Source organism: Ursus americanus, chromosome 7 (genome assembly GCF_024610735.1).
Source record: "Ursus americanus isolate L20-20 chromosome 7, mUrsAme1.1.p, whole genome shotgun sequence".
NCBI classification, from domain to species: domain Eukaryota; kingdom Metazoa; phylum Chordata; class Mammalia; order Carnivora; family Ursidae; genus Ursus; species Ursus americanus.
In genome coordinates, this window is record NC_142133.1 from 57155796 (window position 1) to 57172949 (window position 17154).

A 17154-nucleotide genomic window follows, 5' to 3' on the forward strand; every position below is an offset into this window, starting at 1 on the left:
GAGGCCCCACCGCGTGGGGCTGCTTGGCATCAGAACTCTTAGCGGTCAGGAAAAACTAAAAGGTACAACAGAGATCGACACTGTTGTTTTCGCAAAAGCACCTGAAATCCATTGCTGCTTTTGTTAGCCATGTTATTTCCTAACACAATGCTCTTTCGAGAAAAGGATTCGCTCTTCCCCATGAGTAAGGGACCCAGCGGCACTAACTCAATCTATTAGTGTGTCCTCTGCGGCTCTGGTCTCCTATCATTGCTGGGATGGGATGCGGTCAAAATGATTTCATGACGTCGTGTAAAATAATTACCTCTTGGAACATCGTGCAGATCTCGGTACCATGAGATTGGAATCCCAGATTTAGTAACACCTTTCATATATACGGGGGATCCAGCATTTCGCTCTACCGGGACCTTCTCTTCAGTCAGTGTTAATGCTTGAATCTCACTCAATTTCTCGCTCACCTCTACCAGATGTATTGAAATGTCACAGTTTTTCAGCACAGATCCAAGCTGACTGAAGACCTAAACACAAAAGAAGGGGAAAATGGCAAAATACAATGTGTTGAGGAGATTTGAGATTTTCTAACCATTTACCTCAATAATTTGCTCATGTTACAGGAATAAAATTGGATTTCGGAAGAATTTGTTCTTCACACAAGCCACTCTCCAGCAGTCAATGAGAATCATAACCTATCCATTATTACACGTTGTCCACAGAAGAGATGAACGGTACACAGTTTGGTTTCCTAACGATAAAAATTAGATTGACTATAAATGAAAATTAAAGATTTAACATCCAATAAATAAGCAGATAGAGGGATCTAAAGGAGAACGAGAAAATAACTTGTATCTATACGCTTGATTTTATAAAGCTGCTGTGTCTATGAAATAATCTCATCTTTGAGACATTTAACCTGTATCCTCAGGAAATAAAATCTGAGTGGCCCTAAAAACCTGACAGTTTAACTTTGTAATTCTTTCACATTTTTAATTTTCTCTTGGCTACACACATTTTTATTGCTGTTGTAAACATAAGGAAAAAAAGAAATATACTAACACTTTGTCAATGTTTCAATGCTAAAAATTGAATGCCAAAGCATATAGGACATCAATAGTATTTTTCATCTGAACTTAATTTTCATTGGTGATTTGCCTCCTACTTCTGAGATCTGAATATGCAGGTATAGACTGATAATAAGGACAAGATGATTTTTCCAAATTTCATTTTGAAATGAAACTACAAATAGTGGGGCACCTGGTGGCACAGTCATTAAGCGTCTGCCTTCGGATCAGGGCGTGATCCCAGGGTTCTGGGATCGAGCCCCACATCAGGCTCCTCCACTGGGAGCCTGCTTCTTCCTCTCCCACTCCCCCTGCCTGTGTTCCCTCTCTCGCTGGCTGTCTCTGTCAAATAAATAAATAAAATCTTTAAAAAAAAAAAAAAAAAGAAAGAAAGAAACTACAAATAGAAAAACTTCCCAAGAGAAAAATCCTTCAGAAATTATGATCAAGAAACGAAAGCAAGTCTATAAATATGTCTTTGTCTATTTTCTTAACATTCCTTTAAATTCTTTGGCTTTTTGAGGTTCTTAGGACTTGATCTAGGGAAGCATCCTTTATACATTTTAAAAGCTGTGGGCTTGATTTTTAAAGTACTTGAAACAAGACAGTATTATTTGAGAACCTTATTAAATATTTATTCAAATGACTTTGCCAATTTAAAGAGAGATAAAATAGAGCCCCAGAAACCTAAATCAGTGGTTGGTTTCTTTAATCCCCCAAATATGATATAATCAGGATTATTTGTCAGATGTTATAAATTTTTTAAAAGCCTTCGATTCCTAATTTCAAGCAAAAATCATACAGCATCAAGACATTTAAATGTATACTGAATATGTGTTTTTTACACTGAATTGCCAGATACACATAAGATAAAAAAAAGACTAATGGAGTCCAAAACAGTGTAACTACAAAAGCTTAATAAATACAAGTACTTATCATGTATTATAAACAATATTCCTTTTTAATGTTTTTAGAAAGTGTTAGGTAGAATGGAAGAAAGAACAATACACGGAAAGATATCAACTATCTCTGATTAAAGGAAAGTGACCTGACCCTTCCCGTAGGAGCCCCCATGTCCTCCCTCACCCTCAGAGGTCACCACCGGTTCTCAATCAGGAGTTGATAATTTCCTGCTTTTTCTTTATAAATGTTACTGAACATGTCTGTATCGCCAAACACATATTGTTTAATGCTGACTATTTGGGGATTTATATAATATAACCATATGGTATGAAGTCTTGTACAAACCGCTGTTTTCACTCAGCAAGATGCCGAGTTTCATCTGAACACCGTGCATTCTGCTGTGATTCCTGCATGAGCCTTGGAACGCCACTGTATGACTGTACCGCAATTTACTGATTTTCCCACTGATAGTCATTTGGGTCGTTTCCAGGTTTTTTGCTATTCTAAACAATGCTGTCTTCTTGAACACGTATCCTGGTACATACATGCCCTCGTTCCCGTACTCATAGGCCTAGCAGTAAAACCGCTGGGTCATACAGTATCAGAACTTTCACATGAGCAGATGAGCCCAGTAAGCACCTAATTACACTCTTACAGTGTATGCGAGTCCCCAGCGCCCCACATCTCCCCATCCTCACCCACCCTTGGTGCTGCCAAATCTCATTTTGAGGGTACAGTGGCACCTCACGGTAATTTTAACTTTCATTTCCCTGACTCCCAACCAGTCTGAGCATTTTTTTTGTTTTCCTGGCCATGTGGATTTCCTCTTTCATGATGGGCCTGTTCACACCTTTAGCCTGACTTTTCTATAGAGTTATCTGTCACCACCTTAACAACTGACAGCAATTCTTTATGTATTCTAACTACCAGTTCTTTGTTAGTTATATGTGTTGCAAATAACTCCTCCCACTTTGTGGCTTGCCTTGTCCCTCTCTTTACCGTGTCTTTGAAGAACAGAAGCTCCTAATTTCTTTAACGAACAAAAAATTCGGGATGCCTGGGTGGCTCGGTCTGCCTTGGGCTCAGACCATGATTCCAAGGTCCTGGGACTGAGTCCCAAATCATCACGCTCCCTGCTCAGCGGAGAGCCTGCTTCTCCCTCTGCCTGTTGCCCCCCTCCACTTGTGCTCTCTCTCCAACAAATAAGTAAAGAAAATCTTAAAAAAAAAAAAATCTTTAATGTAGTTGAAATTATCCTTCTATTCATTTTTTCCTTTATGGCTTCTGCTTTTTACATAATTCAAAAACTCTTTTCCTACCTAGAAGACAAATATACTCTCCCATGTCTTCTACATGTTTTAAATTTTTACCTTTCACATTCTCTCCCACCCTCATTTTTTAGATTACAAACAGAAAATAATAAGTTACGATTCACTGTATCATTCTGACATTGTACTTCAGCTGAGAAATGGAGGTTAAGGAGGTAGGACCGAAAGCCACGGAAATCAATGGAGTTTGCAAACAAGTCAAAAGAACAAAGATTCAGGAGAGTGCATGAGGCTCTAAAGACATTCTTTTATTACCTACCCTCAAAATATCTCCCGCAAGGGTACCCCTGCCTGGGCCCAGTTCCACCAGCTGGAAAGCTGCGTTTTTTCCGGCGGCCATCCATTCACTAATGAACCATATACCTAGCAGCTGTGACAAGGGAAAAAACGACACTGAAGTATTATAAAATATAAAAGCATACCACAGTATAAAACTCCACGTAAGTACACACTTTATGCCAGAAAGCAAAATGTTTGCAAACAGTGTATGTGTGTATGTTACTTAACATGGACACGTATGTATGCACACCCAGGAGCCTCACAGAGGTTTTTACAAAAGACACTGCTCAGAAAGCTTAGTAATAGGAGAAAACAGTTAAAGGCAGTCGCCACTGTAAGAGGTCTCATAACACAGGTAAGAAGATATCACTTACAGGAAGGTGCTCGTCTTTGAAAGCAAATAAACATATGGGATAGGATTATGCCATTTCTTCACAGTCATATGATTTCAATAATTACACGGCTTTTTAGGCATAATTAACATTTTTTAATACCTGGATTCTACTTCCTTTTGTGTACTATTTCCTATATCTAAATTTATCAAGGGGTTTTTATGCAGAGATCAACGAACTAGAATTCCTAAGAAGAATTCAGAATTTCTTACAGGGGGGCTTCGGCTGTAACTGGGGTGCAATCTTGGGCAGGGGCTTTACAGTATGTCTCTCCCCACCAACTCCTTAGTGTTTTCCATCTTTTCTCTCTTTCTTCACTTATCCCTCTCTTTCCTCTATTGTTCTTTTTCCTGCAGCATGTATATGATTAAAAATGAAAACTAAAAAAAAAAAAAAAAGAAAAGAAAAAAGAAAACTTGAATCACAAAAACAAAGCTGTAAAACGCTGTATCATAGAAGAATACAACTTGATCTGCTTTCAAATGTGTGTGATATTAGTTTCTTTTATAGGTTACATTGAATATTACCTCCCCAAAGATCTGACTTATTTCCGGCGAAGTAATGAAATCTCCTTTTTCTCCTAGCATGTCACGGTACACATAATATCCCTGAGTAAAAAGAGAAAGTAGAGAAAGCAAATTAACTTTCAAATAAGCTTTTTAAACCACTCCTCCAAAATCTTGTATGATGTATACAATGACATAATCATTTGGTAAGAAAGTTCTCTCTTCTAAATAAACAAGATAAACACAGTAACTTAACGGAAACTTTACAAAGTGCCAGTCATGTTGCAGAACTGGTGGAAACATGACTGCTCCTTGACCATAAAGGCAAAAGCCACGCCATGTCCATGCTCACATCCCACACCCTCTCTCCCCTCCCTGCTCCCCAACCCAACACAGTAAGATCCTGCCTGCCCCTCCCTCCAGCCTCCTCTCCCAAATTCTCACTCTGTTTCAAATTAGCCCTGCCAGTTGGTGATGTTGTTGCTTGACCTAGGTGCTTGTTATGTGGGAGCATTCACTTTGTGAGAATTCATCAAGCTATGTACCTGTGATTTATGCATTTTTCTAAATGAATATTATATCTTCTTTTTTTTTTAATTAGCCCTACTTGTCCATACATCCATGCCATTGCAAATGCTCTCCTCTCTCCCTTCCCATTTCTCCCTGGCAATCTTATACCCAGTAAAATTGAATCTGCTCATATGCTACCTTCCCTAACCTCCCCCTCCAGCCCTCCAACCTCAGAGTAACTGCAGGGCTTCCTTTTATGTGTTTATCTACTTATATGTCCGTGTTCCTCACCAAGAGGCATAGTTACTACAAAAAGAGGACTATCTTATTTACCCTCCTATCCCAAGTTTTAGCATACTGGCTAAACTTCAAGACATACTCAAGAATTCTTTGTTAAAAAATTCCCTATGCTCCTCAAGCCCCTTCTTCCACCACCTTACTCTTAGTGGGTGACCTGGGCTCCTGCCCATAAAGGAAATAAGAATATTATAAAATAAGACTTACTCAGCTTCCTGACCCCACCTGGCCTCCACCTGCTCCCATTCATTCCACAGAACTCAAGATGAAATGCCTTCACCTTCTGCTCTTATCCAAACCTAATCCCACCACCTATGCTCTGGACCATCACCTCTCCTCCCACAACTCTCATGGACCAGGATCTTGTTATCACCCCCTTCTCTAACAGCTTTAACTTCCCTCTCTCCGCAGCAGAAATATACTTGAGTTACTCCTATTTAAAAAAACAATTGTTTTCACTTCACACGGCATCTCCTCTCTAGCCTTTCTCTTTCCCTTCATAAGTGAGCATTTCAGCGGTGTGTTGTGGTGCATTATGAACCACTCTGGTAGCCTGATGAAGACATGGATCCATTCACAGAACGTTTTAAAAGGCAGGCTTTAAAACACACAGGATTACCCCCCCCCCCAAATAAACTCATGATAGAGTAATACTATGCATCCTTATAAATATATTAATAAACAAAGCCAAGCCTGAGGTCTAATAAGTAACAAAGTTTTAAAGTACAGAAGAACATAATGTATTCTGAGATACCTATGATCACTGTTGGGATATGACAATATCAGTGATTTCCACTGATGCTAAAATCACTGGTATTACTGATCCCAGTGGTTTCCTACGTTCATAATAAGAGAAATGCTAAATTTCAGTTAGAAGCTAATGAGGGAAATGCAAATTAAAACCCTGAGATATCACCTCATGCCTATTAGAAAGGCCGCCATTAAAAACATAAGAGATAACAAATGTTGGTGCAGAACGTCTTATACACAAGGCCACTACGTTCAAGACGAGATGTAGCTGATTTACCTAATACACAGATAAGAACACTGAGAGTCAAACAAAATGAGGGGACAGAGGACTACGTCCCAAATGAGAGACTAAGACAAAGTCACAGAACAAGAGCTAAGTGAAACTGAAATAAGCATTATGCCCTCAAAGAGTTCAAAGTAATGCTGACAAAGCTACCCATCAGACTTGAGAAAAGAGAGGATAAATGCAGTGAGAACTTCACAAAGAGCTAGAAAATATTCAAAAGAACCAGTCAGAGCTGAAGAAAACAACAACTAAAATGAAAAAACACTACAGGAAATCAACAGCAGATTAGAGGATGCAGGACAGATTAGCAATCTGAAATGGTAAAGAAAAGCAAACAGCTAAACAGCAAAATGAAAAAAAGGAGTTTAAAAATGAGAATAAGTTAAAGGAACTCTGCAACATCTTCAAGTATAAGAGCATTCTCATTATTAGGGATCGCAGAAAGCTGAGAGAGAGAGAGAGAGAGAGAGAAGGAGGCAAAAAGCTATTTTAAAAAGTAATAGCTGAAAACTTCCCTAATACAGGGAAGAAAGCAGACATCCAGATCCAGGAAGCAGAGAGAACCTCTAACAAGATGAACCCAGGGAGGTCCACAAAATACAAAATAATTAAAATGGCAAAAAGTAATTAAGAGACAACTTTAAACGGAGCAAGAGAAAACAGTTACATACAAGGGAAATCCCATAAGGCTATGAGCTGATTTTTCAGCAGAAATTTTGCAGGCCGGAAAGGAGTGATATTAAAGCACTGATATTGGGGGTGCCTGGGTGGCACAGTCGTTAAGCGTCTGCCTTCACCTCAGGGTGTGATCCCGGCAATCTGGGATCGAGCCCCACATCAGGCTTCTCTGCTAGGAGCCTGCTTTTCCCTCTCCCACTCCCCCTGCTTGTGTCTCTCTCTGGCTTTCTCCCACTGGCTCTCTCTCTGTCAAATAAACAAATAAAATCTTTAAAAAAAAAAAAATCAAATAAATAAATAAATAAAGCACTGATATTAAAAGCATTGAAAGAAAAAAACCTCAACCAAGAATACTCTACCCAAGTAAGATTACCATTCAGAATAGAAGGAGAGACAAAGAGTTTACCAAACAAGTTAGAGGAGTTCATCACCACCAAACCAGCCTGACAAGAAATGTTAAAGGGAATCCTTTGAATGGGAAAAAAAAAAAAAAAAAAAGCAGGGGTGGGGGGTGGGGGAGCATAACTAAAAGGAAATTACAAAAGCAAAAAATTTCACAGGCAAAAGCAAACATATAGCAAAGACAACAGATTCATTACTTACAAAGATAGGATGGAGGTTAAAACCCAAAAGGAGTAAAATCAATTATATGTACAAAAATTAGCTGAGAGATATACAAAATTAAAAGATGTAAAATATGACATCATATACGTAAAATGTGGAGGGGGGAGCAAAACTTTAGTGCTTTTAGAATGTGCTCAAACTTCAGCCCCCATCAACTTAATATAGACTGCTATCCACATGCAATGTTCTATATGAACACAATGGTAACCACAAATCAAAACCTGTAACAGGCGTAACACTTAAGAGAGTCATCAAACCACAAGGGAAGAGAACAAAAGAACAAAGGAACACAGAATAACTACAAAAACAAATAGAAAATGATGAACAAAATGACAAGTATATATATCTATCAGTAATTACTTTAAGTGGACTGAGTGTTCAAATCAAAAGACATAGGGTGACTGAATGGATAAAAACAACAAGACCTTTCTACATGCTCCCTATGAAAGATTCACTTCAGACCTAAAGACACATACAGACTGAAAGTGAAGAAATCAAAAAGATAGTCCATGCAAATGGAGAAAAAAAAAAAAAGGCCAGAGTAGCAATACTTTAATCAGACAAAACAGATTTTAAAACAAAGATCACAGCAAGAAACAAAGGGCATTACATAATGAAAAGGATCAATCCAACAAGAGGATATAACAACTGTAAATATATATGCACCCAACATAGGAGCACCTAAATACGTAAGGCAAATAAAAGGAGAAACACTAACATATTAACAGTAAGGGATTTTAACGCCCCACTTACATCAATGGATAGATGATCCAGATGGAAAATCAACAAGGAAACAATGGCTTCAAAAGACACATTAAACCAGAAGACCTAACATATACATAGAACATACCATCCAAAACCAGAATACAAATTCAAGTGCACATGCAACATTCTCCAGGACAGATCACATATTAAACCAAAAAACAAGACTCAATAAATTTAAGACTGGAATCTTTTCCAACCACAACAATTTGAAACTAGAAATCAATTACAAGAAATGACTGGAAAACAAACACATGGAGGATAGAAATATGCTACTAAAAAACCAATAGGTCAATGAAGAAATCAAAGTAAAATTTAAAAATATATGGAGAGAAATGGAAATGAAAACACAACAGTCCAAGATCTTTGGGATGCAGCAAAAGCACTTCTAAGAGAAAAGTTTATAGTGATAGGCCTACCCCAAGAAACAAGAGAAATCTCAAATAAACAATCTAACCTTACACCTAAAAGAACTAGAAAAACAAAGTACAAAGTTAATAGAGAAGGAAATAATAAATATTTGAGGAAAAATAAATGAAACAGAGACTAAAGAAGCAATATAAAAGATCTATGAAATCAAGAGCTGGTTCTTTAAAAAGATCAACGAAAATGATGACATTAAGCCAGACTCATCAAAAAGAGAGAGAGAGAGAGAAAGACTCAAATAAAAATCAGAAATGAACAAGGAGAAATAACACCACAGGAATAAAGAATTTTAAGAGAATACAATATATTGGGGAGCCTGGGTGACTCAGTCAGTTAAGTGTCCAACTCTGAATTTCAGCTCAGGTCATGATCTCAGGGCCATGAGATCAAGCCCTCATCAGGCTCTGCTCTGGGTGTGAAGTCTGCTTAACTGCTTAAGATTCTCTTCCTCTTCCAGTTTCCCGCCCACCCCCAACTCATGCTCTCTAAATAAACAGAGAATACTACAAAAATTGCCCAACAAACTGGGAAACCTAGAAGAAATGGACAGATTCCTAGAAATATAAAATCTTCCAAAAGGGAATCAGGAAGAAATAGAAAATTTGAACAGACGGATTACTAGTAACAAAACTGAACTGACAAAAAACTCCCAACAAACAAAAGTCCAGGACCAGATGGCTCCCAGGTGAATTCTACCAAACATTTAAAGAAAAGTTAACATCTATTCTTCTCAAACCCTTCCAAAAAACAGAAAAGGAGAAAAAATACCAAAAAACAACCCCCCCCCACACACAAAAAAAAACCCTTCAAATTCAATATAGAACCAGAGCATTATCCAGATACCAAAACTGGACAAAGACATAGTGAACATAGATGCAAAGATCTTCAACAATGTATTTGCAACTGAATTCAATTGTCCATCAAAAGGTCATTCACCATGATCAAGAGGGATTTATTCCAGGGACGTGGGTGATTCAGTATGCATAAATTAATCGATGTGATACATCACATTAACAAGAAGGATAAAAACCACATGAGTATCTCAACTGATGCATAAAAAGCATTTGACAAATACACCTGTTCATGATAAAAACTCTCAACAAAGTGGGTTTACTTATTTATTCTTTGAAAGAGAACATGCAAGCAGGTTGAGAGGCAGAAGGAAAGGGAGAGAGAGAATCTTAAGCAAGCTCCACGCTGCACGGAGCCCAATTCGGGGCTCGATGTCATGACCCCGAGATCATGATCTGAGTCAAAATCAAGAGGCAAACACTTAACCAAATGAGCCACCCAGGAACCCTCAAGAAAGTGGGGTTAGAGGGGATTATGACCTAAGGTGAAGGCAGACACCCAACAGACTGAGCCACCCAAGTGCCTCAGCTATGTGGAATTTTGTGATTAAGCGAGGATATGGTTTTTAATAGGTCATAATTCTCATCACAAGTGTAAGAAACATTTGGATCAGTAAGGAAAAAAAAAAAAAAAAAGAACCCTAGAGAAGGCTGGGCCGTTCCCTTGGCTTCGTACACAGTGCTAGTGAGGCGCCTTTGGGAAGGGGAAGAACGTGTTGTAAATCACATGGCAGCAAAGATTATTGAAAATGTCTGCACTACCTTTTCTGCTCAGGCCCAGGGCTTTATTACAGGGGAAACTGGACCCATCTTATGGTACCTATTCAAACATTCCACTGTTGATTCTCTCAGGATCACAGCAATATCGGTCTTGTGTAGAATCACCCGTCATTCTCCTACTGCCTTCCAGAATGTTATTGAGAAGGTGGGACTGGACTCAGTAATAAACTCCCTGGCCTCAGCCATCTGCAAAGTTCAGCGGTACATGTTGACCTTATTTACTGCAATGTTGTCTTGTGGGATTCATCTACAGAGGCTAATCCAAGAAAAGGTTTGACTCAGATTTCACCAATTACTGTACTTTACAAATTGTTGCTGAACCGTTACAGTTGCAGGAGAAAACAAGTAATATCATCTCTGTAGAATTTATTTTTCATCTCAGGGGACCTTTTTGAACTTTGCTAAACCCCTGTCCCACAGGCCATTCATCTGAAGATGTTTGAAGAGTCTTTTAGTGATTAAAATAGAAATCCAGTAAATGAAAAAAAAAAAAAAGTGGGGTTAGAGGGACCACACCTCAACATAATAAAGGCCATATGTAACAAACCCACAGCTAACATCATCCTTAACAGTGATAAACTGAAAGCGTTTCCTCTAAGACCAGAAACAAGATAAGGATGTCCACCTGCACTACTTATATTCAACATTGTACTGGAAGTCCTAGCTGCAGCAATCGGACAAGAAATAAAAGCCAAATTGGTAAGAATGAAGTAAAACTGTCATTATTTGCAGATGACATGACACTCTATGTAGAAAATCCCAAAGACTCCACCAAAAAGCCATTAGAACTAAAAATGAATTTAGTGAAGTTGCAGAATATAAAATTAGTACACAGATATCTGTTGCATTTTAATATGCTAATAAGAAAATAGCAGAAAGAGAAATTAAGAAAACAATCCCATTTACACCAAAGAGAATAAAATACCTAGAAATAAATTTAACCCAGGAGGTGAAAGACTTATAATCTAAAAACTGTAAGACAATGATGAAAGAATTGAAGACAACACAAGCAGATATACCACTCTCATGGATTGAAAGAATATTGTTAAAATGTCCATACTACCCAAAGCTATCTACAGATTCAATGCAATCCTATCAAAATATCAATAGCATTTTTCACACAACTAGAACAAATAATCCTAAAATTTGTATGGAACCACAAAAGACCCCAAATAGCAAAAGCAATCTTGAGAAAAAAGAACAAAGCTGGAGATATCACAATCCCAGATTTCAAGATATACCACAAAGCTATTTTAACCAAAACAGAAATGGTACTGCACAAAAATAGACATAGATCAATGGAACAGGATAGACAGCCCAGAAATAAACCCAAGCTTACTTGATTCATTAATCTGTGCCAAGTGAGCCCATGATATATAATGTTGCAACACAATCTTTCCAATAAATGGTGTTGGGAAAACAAATGGACAGCTACGTGCAAAAGAATGAATCTGAACCATCTTCTTACACCATACACAAAAATAAACTCAAAATGGTTTAAAGACCTAATGTGAGACCTGAAACCATAGAAATCCTAAAAGAAAACATAGGCAGTAATCTCCTGAACATCAGCCTGAGCAACGTATTTACAAATATGTCTCTTTAGGCAAGGAAAACAATAGCAAAAATATACTACTGGGACTACAACAAAATAAAAAGCTTTTGCATAGCAAAGGAAACCATCAACAAAACAAAAAGGCAGCCTACTGAATGGAAGAAGCTATCTGCAAATGTATCTGATAAGGCACTAATATCCAAAATACATAAAGAATTTATAAAACTTATCACCAAAAACATCTAATAAAAAATGGGCAGAATGGGGGGCGGGTGCCTGGATGGCTCAGTCAGTTAAATGTATGACTCTTGATTTCAGCTCAGGTCATGATCTCAGGGTCATGAGACTGAGCCCCATGTTGGGCTCCACACTGGACATGGAGCCTGCTTAAGATTCTCCCTTTCCCTCTGCCTTACCTATCCCCACCCCACACCCCACTGAGGGCACATGCCCATGCTCTCTCGAAAAAAAAACAAAAACAAAAACAAACCAGAGGAACTGAATAGATATTTTTCGAAAGAAAACATTCAGATGCCCAACAGACACATGAAAAGATGCTCAACATCACTAATCAGGAAAATGCAAATCAAAACCACAATATCACCTTACACCAGTCAGAATGATTAATATAAAAAAAGATACTAAATAACAAGCATTGACAAGGATGTGGAGAAAAGAGAACCCTTATGTACTGTTCATGGGTATATAAATGGTGCAACCACTATGAACTACCACATGGTCCAGTAATTCCACTACTGGATATTAATCCAAAGAAAATGAAAAAACTGATGCAAAAAGATATATGCAACCCTATGTTTACTGCAGCATTATTTACAATAGCCAAGATATGGAAGAAACCCAAGTGTCCATCAATACATGAATGGATAAAGATGTGGTATTAAAAAAAAAGATGTGTGTGTATATATATATATATATATATATATACATACAATGAAATATTACTCATAAAATCTTACCATTTATGACAACATGGATGGACCTAAAGGGTATTATGCTAAGTGAAATAAGTCAGATGGAAAAAAAAAACCAAATACCATATGATTTCACTTATATGTGGAATCTGAAAAAACAAAACAAACAAAAAAACAAAAACCCAGATTCTTAAATACAGAGAACAACTTATAGTTGCCAAAGGGCACTGAAGTGGGTGGGTGGGTAGATGGGCAAAATAGGTGAATGGGATTTTAAGAACAAACTTCTAGTTAAAAAATAAATAAGTCACAGAGATGAAAAGTACAGCATAGAAAACATAGTCAATAATATAACATTGTATGGTGTCAGATGGTGACTACACTTATTGTGGTGAGCAGTGAGTAATGTACAGAATTGTCAAATCACTATGTTGCATGCATGAAACTAATATAACATTGTATGTCAACTACACTTCAATAATTTTTTTAAGGGAGAAAAAAAGTGGTATACACACACACGAATGTTATTCAAGTATTAAAAAAAGGGAAATCCGCTATTTACGACAACATGGACGAATCTTTAAGGCATTATGCTAAGTGAAATCAGAGAAAGAGAAACACTGTAGGATTCACATATATGTGGAATCTTCAAAATAAAAACAAAACAAAACACGGGGCACCTGGGTGGCTCAGTCAGTTGAGTGACTGCCTTCGGCTCAGGTCATGATCCCAGGGTCCTGGAATCGAGCCCCAGGTTGGGCTCCCTGCTCAAGGAAGAGTCTGTTTCTCCCTCTGCCCCTCCCCCTGCTCATTCTCTCTCTCTCAAATGGATAAATGAAATCTTTTTAAAAATTTTTAATTAAATAAATAAATTACAAAATTCATAGAAAGAGGTCAGACTTTTGGCTACCAGAGGCAGGGGGTGGGGGAGGGAGAACTGAGGAAGTTGGGCAAAGGTACAAATTTCCAGTTACATAATAACTAGTATGGATGTAACATACAATGCGATGACTGCGGCTAACATGGCTGTGTAATACACAGAAAAGTTAAAGTAAATCTTGAGTTCTCATCACAAGAAAAATTTTTCCCCTTTTTCAAAATTTATTTTATTATTGTACCCATATGAAAAGATGGATGTTAACTGAACCCATTGTGGGAATCATTTCACAATATATGCAAATCAAGGGGCACCTGGGTGGCTTAGTGGGTTAAGTGTCTGCCTTTGGCTAAGGTAAGGCTGGTCATGATCCTAGGGTCCTGGGATCCAGCCCCATATCAGGCTCCCTGCTCAGTGGGGAGCCTGCTTCTTCCTCTCTTGCTGCAGCTCCCCCGCTTATGCCCACGAGCTCGCTCTTTTGTGTGTGTGTGTATGTGTGTACACATGTGCATGTGCGCTGTCACATAAAATCTTTTAAAAAAAGTTAAAAAAAAACCTCAAACTTCACTATATGCAAATCAAGCCATCATGCTATCTGCCTTAAACTTATATAGTGATATATGTCAATTCCTTCTCAATAAAAATGGTGGAAAAAAAGTTAATGCAAATAAAGGTGTAATTTTTATTCCCATCTAACTTCACAGCCCCCCCTGGTTTCTATTCAAGGATCCCTAGATTAAGAACATCTACTCTCAAATGGTAGCTACACTTGTGGTGAGTCTAGCATAAGATAGTTGTCAAAAATCACTATGTTGGGGCGCCTGGGTAGCGCAGTCGTTAGGCGTCTGCCTTCGGCTCAGGGCGTGATCCTGGTGTTGCGGGATCAAGTCCCACATCGGGCTCCTCTGCTGGGAGCCTGCTTCTTTCCCTCCCACTCCCCCTGCTGTGTTCCCTCTCTCGCTGGCTGTCTCTATCTCTGTCAAATAAATAAATAAAATCTTAAAAAAAAAAAATCACTATGTTGTACACCTGTAACTAAGTTGACATCGTATCAACTATACTCCAATTTAAAAAATGGTTAAAAAGGAGCACCTGGGTAACTCATCTGGTTAAGTGTCTGCCTTCGGCTCAGGTCGTGATCCCAGGGTCCTGAGATGGAGCCCTGGGTCAGGCTCCCTGCTCAGCGGGGAGTCTGCTCCTCTCTCTCCCTCTGCCTGCTGCTCCCCCTGCTTATTTGGGATCTCTGTCAAATAAATAAATGGAATCTTTAAGGGGAAAAAAAAAAAGGTTAAAAATTTTTAAATAAAATAGAAATTAAGACTGACTTAAAAAAGAAAAAACAGTGTAAAGAAGAAAATGAAAAAAGCCTCTACTTTAAATTCAAGAGTTACCTCAAGGCTTAATCCTGGGTAACCTCCTGTTCTCTAAATATACTCTCCCTAATTCCTTGGATTTAAACACCATCTACATACAGATGATGAACAAATTTATATAGATATAACCAATCTTTCTCAAGAATGCCAGACTCTTACAGCCAAATGCTTACTTACTATCTCCACCTGGAGGTCATCACCAAGATGCATAAAATGTACCTCCTGGTGGTTTCCCCCTGTACTAACACAAAAATCTAAATTCCATGAAAGCCTTGAACTGGCTCCTCTCCAAACTCTTCTCATACTACTTTCACCATTAACGTGCCACCCCCAGTCACCACCCGCCAGCCATACTGGTGCCTTTCTCTTCTCTGTATGTGCCAACACATTTCCCGGCTCAAAAACTTTGTATTTCCCCTTCCTCTACTGGGAACTCACTCCCAGTTCTTTGCCAGGCTGGCTCAACCATCTGGCCTTTCCTGGCCAGCTACCTACCTAGAGAACTTTTCCAACCCCTACTCCCACTGCACTACTTACTTTCGATCCTATCAATCTTTTTTTTTCCCTTTCATTCAGAAGCACTTACAGCAATAATAATTATCTTGTTTGTTTCCTTGGTTTTTTTTAAAAGATTTTATTTATTTGAGAGTGAGAGAACGCACAAGCAGAGAGAGAGAGAGAGAGGGAGAAGCAGGCTCCCCGCTGAGCAGGGAGGCCCATGCAGGGCTCAATTCCAGGACTCTGAGATCATGACCTGAGCCAAAGGCAGACTCGTAACCCACTGAGCCACCCAGGCACCCGTTTCCTTGTTTATAATTCATTTCCTCACTAGAACATAAGAGCCATGCTCCACTGTCCACTGCAGTATTCCCAGTGACTGAGATACTGTCTGGTACTTCTGGAGCCTCAATAAAGGACTAAATGATAAGAGGACCTTCACTCTAACACAGAGATGTTTGTTCTAAAGTTTCTCCCTAGATGAACTCTTGTTATGTGGTAGCATTGAGTACAGGTATGAAAGGATCCCTATCTTTATTAAACCTCCGGACACCACATCCAACAGCAACAAGCCAAACCAACCCCAGAATTCCACAGATTTCATATTTCGACCCAGCAAAAGATAAAACGTTCTAAATAATAAGACGACCACAGGCTTTCACCAAGTGGCTTTGCTAAGCAGACAAGGAAATCCAGGACACAGAACAAGGGCAGTGCTTAACCCTAAAACAGCAGAGACCAGGACTTTCCATTCCCAAGAAAAAAACCCAGAGTATGCTACCACTGACTGTTGATGCGATCCCAACACAGTCAACTTTCCAGGTACTAAATTCATATTTCCAGATGCCTACTGGAGATTTCCATCTGAGTCCCATAGAACTCTGTCCTTCCCCTCCCTCTTAAAACAGCTGCTGCTCTTCCTCCTTCTGCATTCCCCTTTCCCAGAGAAATAATACTATCATCTACCATCAGCCGAGTAGGAAAGACATCCTGACCCTAGTTTCCTAAATTCAGTCGGTGACACTGCCTCCTGAACAGCTTTGGATGTAGTCTCCGTTCTTCATGGCACTGCCACTGACCCGCTCCATTCCTAACCAACCACCTGACATTAATTTATCTCCAGGTCCTCGGGGGATGGTTCCTCCCCTGCAGAAGGCACTACCACTGCCTGGGCTGAGGACCCTCGCGCTTCTCCGCGCACACCCCTCCTGGCTCACACCTCGCAAAGCCGCCGGAGCGGGCCCGGTCCTGGGGCTCCCTGACCCGTACCTTGGCAGGGTTGGTCAAGACCTCCTTCATGTACTCAGCCACAGTGATGGGGCCAGTTGCTTTGATTTTGTATATAAGATGCCGCAGCATTGGTGTCACCTGGTTTTCTGCCGGCTCTCTCCCGGAGCTGAAGTATTTCCCTCTCCAAAGACAGGGAATGACTACGAAAAACAATTAAACGGGACCATGAAAACATCTTAGTATTTGCAAGTGCAAGCAG

The 17154-nt window shown here is 39.1% G+C and overlaps 1 protein-coding gene across 3 annotated transcripts in view; it reads right to left on the reverse strand.

Moving 5' to 3' along the window:
• The window catches only part of NDUFAF7 (NADH:ubiquinone oxidoreductase complex assembly factor 7), a 43714-nt gene that overhangs the window by 26160 nt on the left and 400 nt on the right, over nt 1-17154 (reverse strand). For all 3 annotated transcript variants that reach the window (XR_015725285.1, XR_015725284.1, XM_045809064.2), the window contains exons 2-5: nt 16935-17095; nt 4488-4568; nt 3549-3659; nt 305-518 (exon numbers count right to left, since the gene is read on the reverse strand). Coding sequence is in view for 1 of the 3 variants with exons in the window: in XM_045809064.2 (XP_045665020.2) it covers nt 305-518; nt 3549-3659; nt 4488-4568; nt 16935-17095 (567 nt within the window). In the remaining 2 variants the exon portion in view is untranslated. The remainder of the gene's footprint in view (nt 1-304; nt 519-3548; nt 3660-4487; nt 4569-16934; nt 17096-17154) is intronic.